Source organism: Nyctereutes procyonoides, unplaced genomic scaffold, assembly GCF_905146905.1.
Source record: "Nyctereutes procyonoides isolate TBG_1078 unplaced genomic scaffold, NYPRO_anot_genome, whole genome shotgun sequence".
Lineage (NCBI taxonomy): Eukaryota > Metazoa > Chordata > Mammalia > Carnivora > Canidae > Nyctereutes > Nyctereutes procyonoides.
In genome coordinates this window covers 47468810-47481651 of record NW_026575043.1, presented here as the reverse complement: position 1 = coordinate 47481651, position 12842 = coordinate 47468810, and the positions used below count along the sequence as shown (strand labels likewise).

The 12842-nt window shown below is 42.2% G+C and overlaps 1 protein-coding gene across 1 annotated transcript in view; it reads right to left on the bottom strand.

Moving 5' to 3' along the window:
- Nucleotides 1-216: 216 nt before the first annotated feature.
- The window catches only part of SPPL3 (signal peptide peptidase like 3), a 134125-nt gene continuing 121499 nt past the window's right edge, over nt 217-12842 (bottom strand). The window contains exons 7-11 of the mRNA XM_055322058.1: nt 4685-4791; nt 4124-4287; nt 3170-3369; nt 2060-2169; nt 217-1368 (exon numbers count right to left, since the gene is read on the bottom strand). Coding sequence (XP_055178033.1) covers nt 1297-1368; nt 2060-2169; nt 3170-3369; nt 4124-4287; nt 4685-4791 — 653 coding nt within the window. The 3' untranslated portion in view covers nt 217-1296. The remainder of the gene's footprint in view (nt 1369-2059; nt 2170-3169; nt 3370-4123; nt 4288-4684; nt 4792-12842) is intronic.

Below are 12842 nucleotides of genomic sequence, written 5' to 3'. Positions count from 1 at the left end.
TCTGCAGTGCCTGGAATGTAGGGCCCAGCTCAGAGAGGCATCTGATATTTGTTCCCAATACCCAGCTGTCACCACAGGTAAACCAAGACTATAATCACAACAGCAAGGACAGGATTGTGTTGCTTTTTTCCTTTTTTTTCTTCAAGGAGTGAGGGCATGGAAAATACAGCACACCAATGAAACAAAATGCCAAAAAAAAAAAAAATACAAAAACAATAGAAAATAGAAAAATGTATTTACAAGTAGTACATTACTATGATCAGAAAGCACAAAGACACCTGCTGCTATATTACATGCATTGGTTCAAGAAGAAACTACTAAAAATCCTGCAAGGGAGAAGCCTGTAAAAACAAAACAAAAAAAGGGCCAAAAAGTTTGAACTTTTCATCCCTAATTGGCTACACTGATCAAAACCAAACGAGAGCCCCCGAAAGTCCATGAGTATATCAGTACGAATACTATACTGGTTTTTAACTGCACGTTCAGTTGTGGAAGGGAGAGACAGCAGCGTATCCATATACAAGGAAGCCAGAGTAAACTGCTCTACATGCTAAAAATTACAGCAAGTCCCTGTCTGCTACACAGCATGATCTTAGCAGGTTTTAATTTTTGTTTATTCATATATATCTATGTGCGCATGTGTGTATGTATAAAAACCGTGCCCTCGTTCACTGTCAACACAACATCTGGGTGGACATGAACTCATTACAACAAATTCTTATGTGTATTGTTGTAAGAAGTCACTCAATGTCTGTGGATTTAATAAGTCACTTCACACCACAGAAAATATTTAATAAATCCAAAAAAGGGAAAGAATATAATGACAGAAGAGCTTCTGTCTCAGTTCTCTGAAACTGAGTCCCCCATAGGAAACTGGTCCCAAAGTTCTTGAGGGTTCACTGAAGAAACTTCGGTTTGCTAATATTTTTCATCCTTTTAGTGTTCAAAAGGTATAGAACGACTCTTCGCCGTTGTCAGTTTTAATCAGTCATATCTCCATCCCCCACAGGTAACAGTCTGGTGCAGATTCATAAAAATGGGGGAAGAAGGAGCGCTGGGGAGGGCCTGTCACTTCAAGAGGGGCTCCACCTCTACAACAGCAGGAAGAGAAAGAACCAAGCAGGGCTCCAGCACCTCGCTCCTGCAAACAAGCTCCCTGCAAATGCAAAATCCAGTCACACGTCAGTTCTCTATGCAGGTACATCTCCGAGTACCAGGCCAGCTCTAAGAGGAAACAAAACCACGCGTTGACAGAAAAGGACTCAGAAGGCCATTCTGGTCACTCTCTGGGACCCATCATACTTCCAGGAATCGGGAACTGCTGGACTTGGAGTGGAATGGCTCAGACCACATCCGCCGAAGGTCACCCTGGGGAAGAAGGGAAGAAGGAACTTTACTAAGTAATGAATTTAAAAATGAGTCACACGCATCTACAAGTCCTTTCTGATTCTTGATCTTAGATCAGACTGCTTCTGTGGAGAATCAAAGAACATTCTAATCTTACTCACTGAAAAGTAACCCACCATTCTTTGAAGAACTCACTAGAAGAGCTCTTAGGCTCCTCAAGCAAAGAAAGGTGTAAGTTCTATCATTTATGAGTGAGATGCTGAGGCCAAGTTAGTTTACCTCTCTGCCTCCTTCTCTGTAAAATGGGTATTATACAAATCTTGTAAATCAGGTAATGCTCCAAAGTCTAGCTGTAACCATACATTTCTTAAATATTTCCAAACTTTAATGCAGAGTATTAAAAAAGCTGGTAGGTGACAATATGGTGCTGCTTTTAAGGGAAATAGGAAGTCTCTGTAGCTGAACTCTAGGGATTTCAGTTAGTTCATCCATGACCAGGTGGCACAGTAGTCTAAGTCACTAGCATTTTCTGCCAGTGACTGCAACAGGCTGGAAGATACCTAATACCAGGTGAGCAAAGACCACCGACCCACCGTCAAGATCAAGAGCTCCAAGGCTCAAGCAGACCCACCTCCAGCAAGGAGAATACATACCCCAGTCCAAGGTCAGTGCCAAGTTACTGCTTTCACAGGTTTCTAACTGCTTCTCTCACCTTTAAATAGGCCATCGTGAGGAGCGGCAATAAGGTGAATGGCACCAAATAGAGAAGGGCGGGCTGGGCCGCTCGGTGAATGCGGGATGCCACGGTCGCAGTGAGCAGACCTATTAGGGGAGAAACATCCATGAGCAATACCGAGGGACCAGCCGTCAAAGAGGAGAGCCTGCTACCTGGTTGCTACCTGCTGGGGCCCTGACAGGACAGCTTTCCTGTGGCACATGCTGTCCAGTGGCAAGGGCGTGAGAAGCTCAGCAATGGCAGCAAAAGCAGTGTGCAGCAGTGCAGCTTGAAAGTCCTACAATTCCAAGGACCTGTGAGTGGCCCATGCCCCCCTCAGTGCTTAGGTTCCTGGCCCAAGCCTTCACTTCTGCCCTGAGTGTGCCTGGTCCTCCTGTCTCGGGTGGTATGTAATCCCAGACTTGGAGGAAAAAGCCCTGGGGTCAAATCCTGACTTGACCAGTCTGCAAATTTTGTCACTTTGGTCATGCATTTCACCTCTCTGAGCTTCAGCCTCCTCTACTGTGCAATAGGGCTAACACCACTCATCCTAGTAGTCTCTGAGCCTGTATGCTGAAATGAACCACTCTGCTGTAACCACTATAGGTACAGACAGGTTCCCGCTATTCCTATAGCCCAATTATGTGGGTCTCTCCCTGTCTGTGTACAAATGAGTTGTCTATGGAAAAACTGGCCCACAGAGAATCTGACGTTAGAGGTGATAGACATGTTAGGACCAATGAAGGGAAATACCTTTTAAATGATGCGGGAAATAAACATGACATTGGTTAACCTCAAGCTGAAGATTTAATTAAGCACACAGACTGATCCACAATCATTGCGTGGTAGATGTTCCTGACTCTGAGGCCTGACCATAGTCTTCCCACAATGTTCTTCAGACATGCTGTTGGATAGAGAAACTGGGTGGGCCAGTATAGACAGCACCTGTCATTTCATGGGCCACTGTTATTCTTTCTCTGTGGTTGACTATAAGAGCAATGAGAGTTGCTACTCTCCTTCCATCTAGCGTCTGCAGCTAAAAAAACCTGATTTAACTCCAGGGCTTGGAGGATAGTCAGAAGGGATCACAAGCAGGCTCTCTCTTACCTACAAAGTATCCAATGAGGGTGCAGTGAAAGTAGGAGACCTTCTGCATGCGTCCAGAGATATTGGCGGGTCCAGAGGCACCACAGGAGTCCCCATTGGCTTGTTTTTTGTAGTTGTCATAACGCAGGACAAAGCACAAGAGGAGTCCAGGCATCACGATGTCCCCAATGCCCAACATAGAGAAGTGACTGCCAGTGGAGCTGGAATGTAGTGTCACATGTCAGGGATGCCACCCTCAACAATCCCATTTCTCCTCCTCCTGTGCACAGTTGTCTGTCAGCTGTTTAAGAGGTTGGACTTATCTGAATGGGAGATGGAAATCTCTAGAGGTGGAACAACGCTAGTTTGTAAAAGTTTAGAGATTACAAGCCATAAGAGTACTGGCAACAGATGTCTTCAACCAGGCTCCTCACTGCTTCCGGAGAGCACCTCTAAAGTGACTGCTAAAGTCATCTAAGTAGTGCTTCCTCGAGAAATGTCAAGCAATTCAGTATTTGTCACACATTTGCTTCTGTGACTTTAAACAAGCACCTGACTACTACCAGAAATGGATATTAAAGCAACACAGTATTTTTCCAAGACTGTATCACCAGCAACTGTAGAATTTTAGCATTAGTACATATTTTTACAAATATTTTAGAAGTAAAAAAGATCCAGATTCTTCTGTTGATTTCCTCCAGCCAACTCTAAAATATGGTAACAGAAGTAACATACGGTTGTTTGATAACATTAATCAATAATAAAAAGCAGCACCTGTATCATTTAATGATAAATCTTTACAAGTCAAATCAACATTCTTCTCCTTATTTGTAAAATGGAGAAAATAACTCACAACGCTTTTCCACTCTAGGAGAAGAATACTGATGATAAAGACTAATTGAGGGACACCGAGGCACAGGGAGACAGTGTGTTCACTGCCTCATCACAACAGGAGGCCCGACGTGCCAGTCCTACCTTGGGAAGACCAGTTTTCCAGGCAGAGACAGGCGAGGAACATCACGCCCAACATTGGGCCCTAGGTGGAGTTTCCGGGATAGAACGTCAAGGGGATTGTCAGCCGGTTGCGTGGCCACCTTCACCATGACATTGCTATTGAAGATGTAGGCAGAGAAAAACACCTGCCAAATGCCAAATGGAGAGGCATCTTTAACAGAGGAAGCTGGAAGCAACCTAATTTCAGCATCAGCCTTCTTTGTTCTTAAGAGCAAAGTCTCAAAATACTGCAACATCAAGCTATTTTGACGGCATGCTTGGAGGAGGAAGAAAATCTCTGCTCCCAGGGCAGAGAACCTTGTCTGTCTGCTCTCTCCCCTACCCCTAGAGATACACATGCACTAACTGGTTAACACGTCTCAACAAACAAAGGCGTGGACAGATGCCTGCTCACATGTACAGTTCAGGACTGTAGAGAGTGATCTTAACAGTTCACTGTTAACAACAGTTAACAACTGTCAGGAGTGAGTGCTCCAATTAAACACCATAGAGAGCAGTGGCTTCAGGGAAACAGACTCTTACCCAAAAGACATCGTAGATTAGAAGCCCTGAGAGAAGCAGGCAGGACACCTTGAGGCTGGGCAGGCGGACAAAGGCGATCATGGCGACACAGAGACCCATGGCCAGGGCTGGGGAGGAGACCATAGACATTGGTCAATGCGGAGTATGGGCTCACCCTCCTCACCCTCCTTCCTCAAGCTATTCTGCTTAGAAACCTAACAGTTTGAAAGTCCCCTAAACAATCAAGCAGCTCAGTTTAAGATGTTTATATCCTACTTGTGCTAAGTGCCCACTTTAGCTCATTTTGACTCGCTGGTCTTTAGGGATATTCCTTTTTCATGTTCTTGGATAGTGCTCAACTGTGTAAGACCCAGGAGGTTCTGTTTTTGAATGATAAAGGTCTTGGCCAGGCCCAGTTCAGGACTTATCTGTTTCCTGCTTCCCCCATCCCAGCGAGGACTCGCTGCTCCTAAATGTACAGTCTGCCCACACCCGAGGTCATGCACCCTCCCTTTTACTCAGCAATTCATTCTTATATCCTTGCCTTATTTTATCACACCTCTCAAGATCTGACATATACTATATGCATATTTTTAAATTCTCTTTCCTCTCAACTAAAATGCCAGGTCCTTGAGGGCATGGTTCCTTGCTGCATCCTGGGAGTCCAGAATGGGTCAGGCAGGTGAATGGGTTCTCCCTGCCTTCCGCTCTCCTCCATTCTTCTGAAACATAGGTCTGACTAGATCACACAGCCATTTACATACTTCCCATGGGTTCTCATAGTGGGATGAAGGTCAAACAACTTGGCAATGACAGGGACTTAAGGGAAGGGAAGGTGACCTCCATTGTGCAAGTCCCCACCCACAGTGTGCAATGCTGTGGCTGTTCTCTAGCCACCTAAATATGATCATACCTCTCAACATCACTATGTTCCTTCCTATTCTCCACAGAAGGCCCTCTTCAAGAAGTCTTTCCTTATCTAATCAGATTCACTACCCTACCCCTTGTGATGCCAAAGAACTCTGAATCTCTCTCAACTTGTTCATCCATTCTGTAATAGTGCAAGTATTTATATACAAGTGAGTTTATTCTCTTCACTGGGTTCTCCTGGTAGACAGAAACCATGGCTTATTCTTTCTGTGAAGCCTCAGCACTTGACAGAATAGGCATTCAATAAATATTTGCTGAATGAATGGAAAATTATGTTCTGTCAAGTTTAAATTTCAAATTATTCTAAGGAAGGTAAGAAAAGCAAGTAAGGCCATATTACAGATGGATATCATTTTAATAGAACTGGTGGTAAACTGGGGCAGCCCAAGTGGCTCAGCGGTTTAGCGCCACCTTCAGCCCAGGGCTTGATCCTGGAGACCCGGGATTGAATCCCATGTCGGGCTCCCTGTGTGGAGCCTGCTACTCCCTCTGCCTGTGTCTCTGCCTCTTTCTCTCTCTGTGTGTTTCTCATAAATAAATAAATAAAATCTTAAAAAAAAAAAAAAAAGGAATATCCAAGCATGAAAAAAAAAAAAAAAACAACTGGTGGTAAACTGTCAATACATGTAGCTAAGTGGGTAAATATAGCAATTTGGTGGACCCCGGACACATCAATTCAACTAATATTTGATGAGTTACTACTGTGGGGATAGTGTTGTACACACACAAGAAGAGAGGGATTGCTATTCCCATCCCTGGAAGATAGCACAAAAACTGGGAAGAAGAACAAACGATCTCTATTCCCTGTCATTATTGTTCTCAAGTATTTGCTGGTCTCCAGGGTGTGCACTGTATTATGTGTTTTGGAGAGATGTGGTCAAACAGAATTTCTGATTTTTACAATAATCTAGGATATGCTCCTTTTACTAGGATCTCCTTTAATTTTTTAGAAATTTATGAAAACAGAACCAAGGTCCCTAACACAATCAACCCATACTCATTTTTTTAATAATGAGATTTTCCATTATAATTATCTTTGGAAACAAATATTTGGCTGTGCTGTGAATCAATAAACAGGACACGGGCAGGGATGAGCTCAGCTGGCTTGAGGAACACAGTGGTCAGTGGTGGGAAGCCCCTGGGGCAGGGGCAGGGGTGATGGTGGTAGGGGAACAAGAAGTGATCTGTTCAGGAACTTACAAGTGCATATGTGGAGTGCAAAGCACATCAAGGGAACAAAGTAAGAAATCAAGGCCTGAGATGGACAGACAAGGGACAGGCTGTGGCCAGTGAAGGTCAAGGAACTGATAACTAAAAGAGGGATATGGTAACCAAAGGGACAGACAAGCAAAAGGATAGGTTCCCAAGGTTAAATGTAATTGCCTCTGTGACATATACAGGTGACTGATCCATTGTAGAACTTTTCCATTAGATTCAGTCACTTAATCCTAAATTGACAGTAGCTTTTACAGGCCATATGGTCTAAGCATCCACTGCTGCTTTGCCACTCCTCATTTGCTGATCCTACCCCACCTGAGAGGAAACCACCCATGGACAAGACAGAACTGCTCAGTGACAGGATTTCCCATGACTCAGACAATGCCATTCGATCTCTCATCTTCCAAACAAACTCTGGGTCTGTTTTCAATTTATCACAGTCTTTTATCACATAGCCACTCACTCTGCAGCCATTCTGGGTGCCACCCTTTGTGGTCACAGCACAATTTGTCCATGCTTCCCTATGCCTCCCTAGTTTGAAGTGCGTCCTTTCCCACTCTGTGTCTCTCCTGCTTACTCTTCACCGCCACTGGAAATTATCACTTCGCATTGTTTCCTGCATATGGTACTAGGTTCCTTACTCTGTGATGGATCTAGTCTAATTATAAGTCCTACAGCCTCAGGCACAACTCACAGGATGGTATAAGGCCTCAGAGTCTGTCTTCCTTTGCTCCCATTCCTACTCCTTCCTCTCCAGCTAAGCTGAGCGATATACCCTCTTGCAGTCATACCAAGCGTCCCCACTGTGCTGTGAGTCCCACATGTGAGAAGGCAGAATGCACCCTTTCTGACTCCTTCAGACAGTTAAATATCACTCCTACCCCCAAACGGACAGTGCCACAATCTGTCACATCCCTGAAACACACCCTCAAATATTCATTCTAGTTTGCCTCTCTTTTTCTTCATGCTTTCGTTAAATAACTCTTCAGAAAATCTTACATCCTCCTCAGGACTTTTCCAAGCCAAAATGAAGAAGTGTGATAACTTTCCCTCATTCCATGCTGCTTGAGAAAACTCAAGACTCTCTCAAATAGTTTTACCAACAATCTTTTGGTTAAATGTAAATTAACCAAAAGTGTTAAGTAAATTATTATATTTTTTAAATTAATTAATTATTTATTCATGAGAGACACACACAGAGAGAGGCAGAGACACAGGTAGAGGGAGAAACAGGCCCCATGCAGGGAGCCCAACGTGGGACTTGATCCCGATCTTCAGGATCACGCCCAGGGCCGAAGGTGGTGTCAAACCGCTGAGCCACCTGGGGCTGCCCAAGAAGTAAATTATTAATCTTAGCCAGTTATCTAGAATTACTTTCAACGTATTATTGATATAATCTGTCACTCTGCCTCCACAACCAGTAGGGCCAGGGACAAAGACGATGACCCCATCCAAGCCAAAATGTTCATGAAAAGGAACAGGTAACCTGTAAGATCTTAAGTAGCCTGCACTCTATTCTGTAGGATCTGTAGATCCTTTATCTTAGCCCTATGTGGATGAAATGCCACATTCTAGCATTTTATTTTATTATTATTTTTAAAGATTTTATTTATTCATCAGAGACACAGAGAGAGAGGCAGAGACACAGGCAGAGGGAGAAGCAGGCTTCATGCAGGGAGCCCGACATGGGACCCGATCTTGGGTCTGCAGGACTACACCCTGGGCTGAAGGCCGCGCTAAACCACCGAGCCACCTGGGCTGCCCCACATTCTAGCATTTTAAAACAAGAAAATAAATCAATTACTAGATTTTTGGCACTGTGTGTTTTCTAACCATAGATTAGTAACAAGTGTATTAAATGAGAGCACTGGACTAGATATCTGTTCAAGACTCTTCTGGTCCCTGAACTGGTCAGTGGATGTATACTGTGGATCTGGTTTTACAATCCTTGAATGGTAAATGTGTGTGTAAAAGATTCATCAGCTTTTAGCTAATGTACCAAACCACCCATTGGCCAAATTCTTTCAAGGCTTCCCAAATTTAAAAGGTTAATTTGCCAGATGAAAGTGAAAGTAGATAAAGAACTCTATATTTAGTTCAAGAACATGCTGATGTCTCTTCTTACTGTTAATACTTTTTAGTATATAAGCTTGAAAACATACTTCATGCCTTGCCCTAAAACAACCACATTCATCATTCTGTTTTCACTCTCAATTAACTTCAAAGAACAGGCTTTCATTAAGAAACATTCATTTAAAAAATTCTACTACCAAATTATCACTGCCTACGATGATTTCTGATTCTGTAGAGAAGTCTATAAAGATAATTTCCATGTCAGAGAAGAACAAATTTCAAAACATTAAAAGACTGTGGCTAGAAAGCTACATTTTCTGTAATAGCAGAAAACAAGTCACACACACTTCAAACATTAGAGTCTGAGAAACAAAGAAAGCTCAAAGGTTCTCCTTTTTGGTGGGGGCAGGGAGGAGGAACAACTCTACTCTGGGTCACAAGGGCAGTTTAACCAGTGCAAACTGGTAGGGAGAAGAGACTCTTAGATAAGTAAGGTTTGGGGACCAGCAATAATGACAGAAGGTTATGTAAACATCTACATGCTAGGGTTAAGTGGGGTTTGGAGAGCCTCACGGAACCCTCAGAGAATTTTAGCTGTATTAGCTGAATTTCAGGATGGAAATTTATTTCTGATATTGGTCACTGGGAAAAGTGGGCAGCTTGTATGGGCAGCTCTTTATCAACTCTACAGTCTAGAGGAAATCTTATAGGGCAATGGACTCTGTAGTCCATCTTATGGGAGAGCTGCTTTATCCCATTCTTCTGTTAGTCTAGTAATAAGCCTGTCCCTGGCCCTGCCTGTAGAAGTACAAGGAAAATCCTGCTGACTTGTTCTAAAGTAGTGTTTCAGATGGCTGTGTAAATCAGTGTATCCTGAAAAGAATGTCACCTTCCATTGCCAACCTTTTCTTTTTTAGTGACATACTACTAGAAAATAGGTATTTTTCTGTTCCATATGCAATGCTTGGGAGAGGAGAGATGAAAAGTATAAACACACTGCTTGCTGCTTTGAGAGGTATCTAATCTTTTTGGGTCAGCAGCTTGGTAAACTTAAAACCCTTAGCAAAACCTGTAAATAGTATCATGTGTATCTGAACACATGCATAAAGAGTTCCACGAAAGCAGAGCCACAAAAAGTTAGTGGAGTTACAGAGAAACTCAGAGGGTCGAGAGACTTCAAGGTAGTTTAAATACCATCTGTCATCATCTGGACTTTGAGTCTGCCAGCATTGAGAGACTGACTAATCAGTCTGGTAAGATGATGACTGTCTTCTACTACTCTAGTTAAAACAGTAGTACCTGAAGCTTTTGTCCTCTCATTTCACATAATCTTTGTATAATGAGATCATTTATGTGTAACATTTATGGGAATGGACTCTTTAAGGACATCAGCACAGAACAGCTTCTCTTAAGAGTATATAGCTAACAGTCATCCAAACAGTCATTTTAATGGACTGAAATAATCTGATTTAGATATTAACCAACTAACCAGCATTTCTAAATAGTTTTTGTTCAGAAGTAATAGAGGAGAAATGTCTGTGCTGTTTGTTTTCTCATCAGGCACTGGTTTAGGTGAGATTGAAGAATATAATCATAAAAACAGCTATGAGATTTGGACTAATATTTACTATCTCTAATCATTATCATGACTAAGACTCCTTAATTTTCTGTAACACAGATTTTTAAAAGAGATTAGGCTCTATTCGTCTTTCAAAATCACCCACATGCTTTTAGGGTAAGTCATTCTGCAGAAATCAAGAATTAATCTCAGGAAAACTCAAATACACAAACCTGGTACTTTATCATTACTCTTAATGCCTAATATACAAAAATAGGCATTCACTCTTCTACTATAAGCTGGGCAAGCAACCTGCGTGACTTCAGATGCAATTTCTTTTTAAGTTATTCTTCATCAACCTCTACAAGCACTTAAGTATCAAATACCAATCTGTACGAATACCGAAAGAACTGATACTTGATTTGGGAAATTGAATAGTTCTGGTAACCACTTAAAAACCTTAAACATTTTACTTCAGGATGCTTATACACATTCCAAAGCATGATCACAGAAATGTTTTTTTACAAGGCAATTTAAGAAGCTAAAACGAGATCAAACCTGTCAGACATCAGCAAATGTGAATTACTGCACAGTCAGGGCACTGGTGATTTTGACTCTACTTTCTATTCTGACTCATTAAAGGTCTGTATATAAATCTAAGGGGTAACTTGATCTACAACCTCACTGAGTGACAGTTCTACTGTAGTTGAGCCATCATCAGAGCTGTGGGAGCACAGTGCCTTAGTGGACAGGAGCCTCCAAAAAGCTGTTTTTAAGGTATTGATTAGGCTTGTGCTTGCTTGGAATGGATAACAGGAGTAAGTGCAATCCATACCCATAATATCTGATTTTCAAATTTCCCTTTTAAAAATTCTTTAGATAGTACTACAGATCGTATAAAATAGTCTTTTGTATTTTAATTTCCTTCTCTTCTGGAGAAAATGAACCAGACCTTGTAGGCAGAGCAGTTAGATAAGCTCCTTGAGATTCAGAAAAGTGAACTGTGAAAGTGAGACTAAGGACTGAATGAAAAAGGAGGAGGAGATGCTTATGGGGTCTTTTTTTTTTTTAAAGATTTTATTTATTTATTCATGAGAGACAGAGACAGAGAGAGAGAGAGAGAGAGAGAGAGAGAGAGAGAGGGGGGCAGAGACACAGGCAGAGGGAGAAGCAGGCTCCATGGAGGGAGCCCGATGTGGGATTCGATCCCAGGTCCCCAAGATCGCGCCCTGGGCTGAAGGCGGCGCTAAACCGCTAAGCCATCTGGGCTGTCCGCTTACGGGGTCTTTTAAGAAAAGTTTTTAAATGTCTTACGGGAGAGAAAAGAATGAGGTATTTTTGGAAATGTCCCTCCCAAGATATTCTGATGAGAAGTATGAAGTATACACAAGAGTTCTGGGACTGGATAAGTGACTTCCCTGAAACCTGTTTCCTCTTCTGTCAAGTGGGAATAAGTATCTCCTTCAAAGACTTTTTCAGGACTAAATGAGTTAATCCATGTAAACACCCAGGAAAGCACCCAATGCATATCATTCAATAAATGTTAGCTCTTACTGCCATTCTTAGTTCATCCTTATCATCACCCATCAAGGGGGATTCTCATGTGCCACAGATAGAAATGTAAACTGCTACTGCCTTTCTGAAAGGCAGTACAGTAATAGAGAAAAAAGAATTTTTTTTTAAATTTTTATTTATTTATGATAGTGAGAGAGAGAGAGAGAGGCAGGCTCCATGCACTGGGAGCCTGACGTGGGATTCGATCCGGGTCTCCAGGATCGCGCCCTGGGCCAAAGGCAGGCGCTAAACTGCTGCGCCACCCAGGGATCCCGAGAAAAAAGAATTTTTAACAAAAATCCTTTACTCTAGGAATTTCATATCTAGGAACCCATCCATAGAAACAATCTTATTAAGTAATCTGACATGTGTACCCAGAGGTGAAACAAGAATGTTTATCTCAGGGTTATTTATAACAGAAGGTAAACAATCTAAGGGGGGACTCCTGGGTGGCTCAGCGGTTAAGCGTTTGCCTCTGGCTCAGGGTGTGATCCTGGGGTCCTGGGATCGAGTCCTGCATTGGGCTCCCTGCTTTCTCCCTCTGCCTATGTCTCTGCCTCTCTTTCTCTCATGAATAAATAAATAAAAATCTTAAAACAAAAAAAAAAATCTAAAGGTCCAGAAATAGTTCAGTAACACAATGGAATACTCTGGAATTTTTAAAAAGGATATGCTTCACCTCTATGTTAACGATACAGACATATCATTACATAAAAAGTCTATTGTGTATGACATATATGTAATATATTCTACACGTTTGTATGTAATATATGTAACAGTATTATTCCATTTATGTAACAGTATAATCTACATAAAAACATGTATATGAATGTTCATAGCAGCATT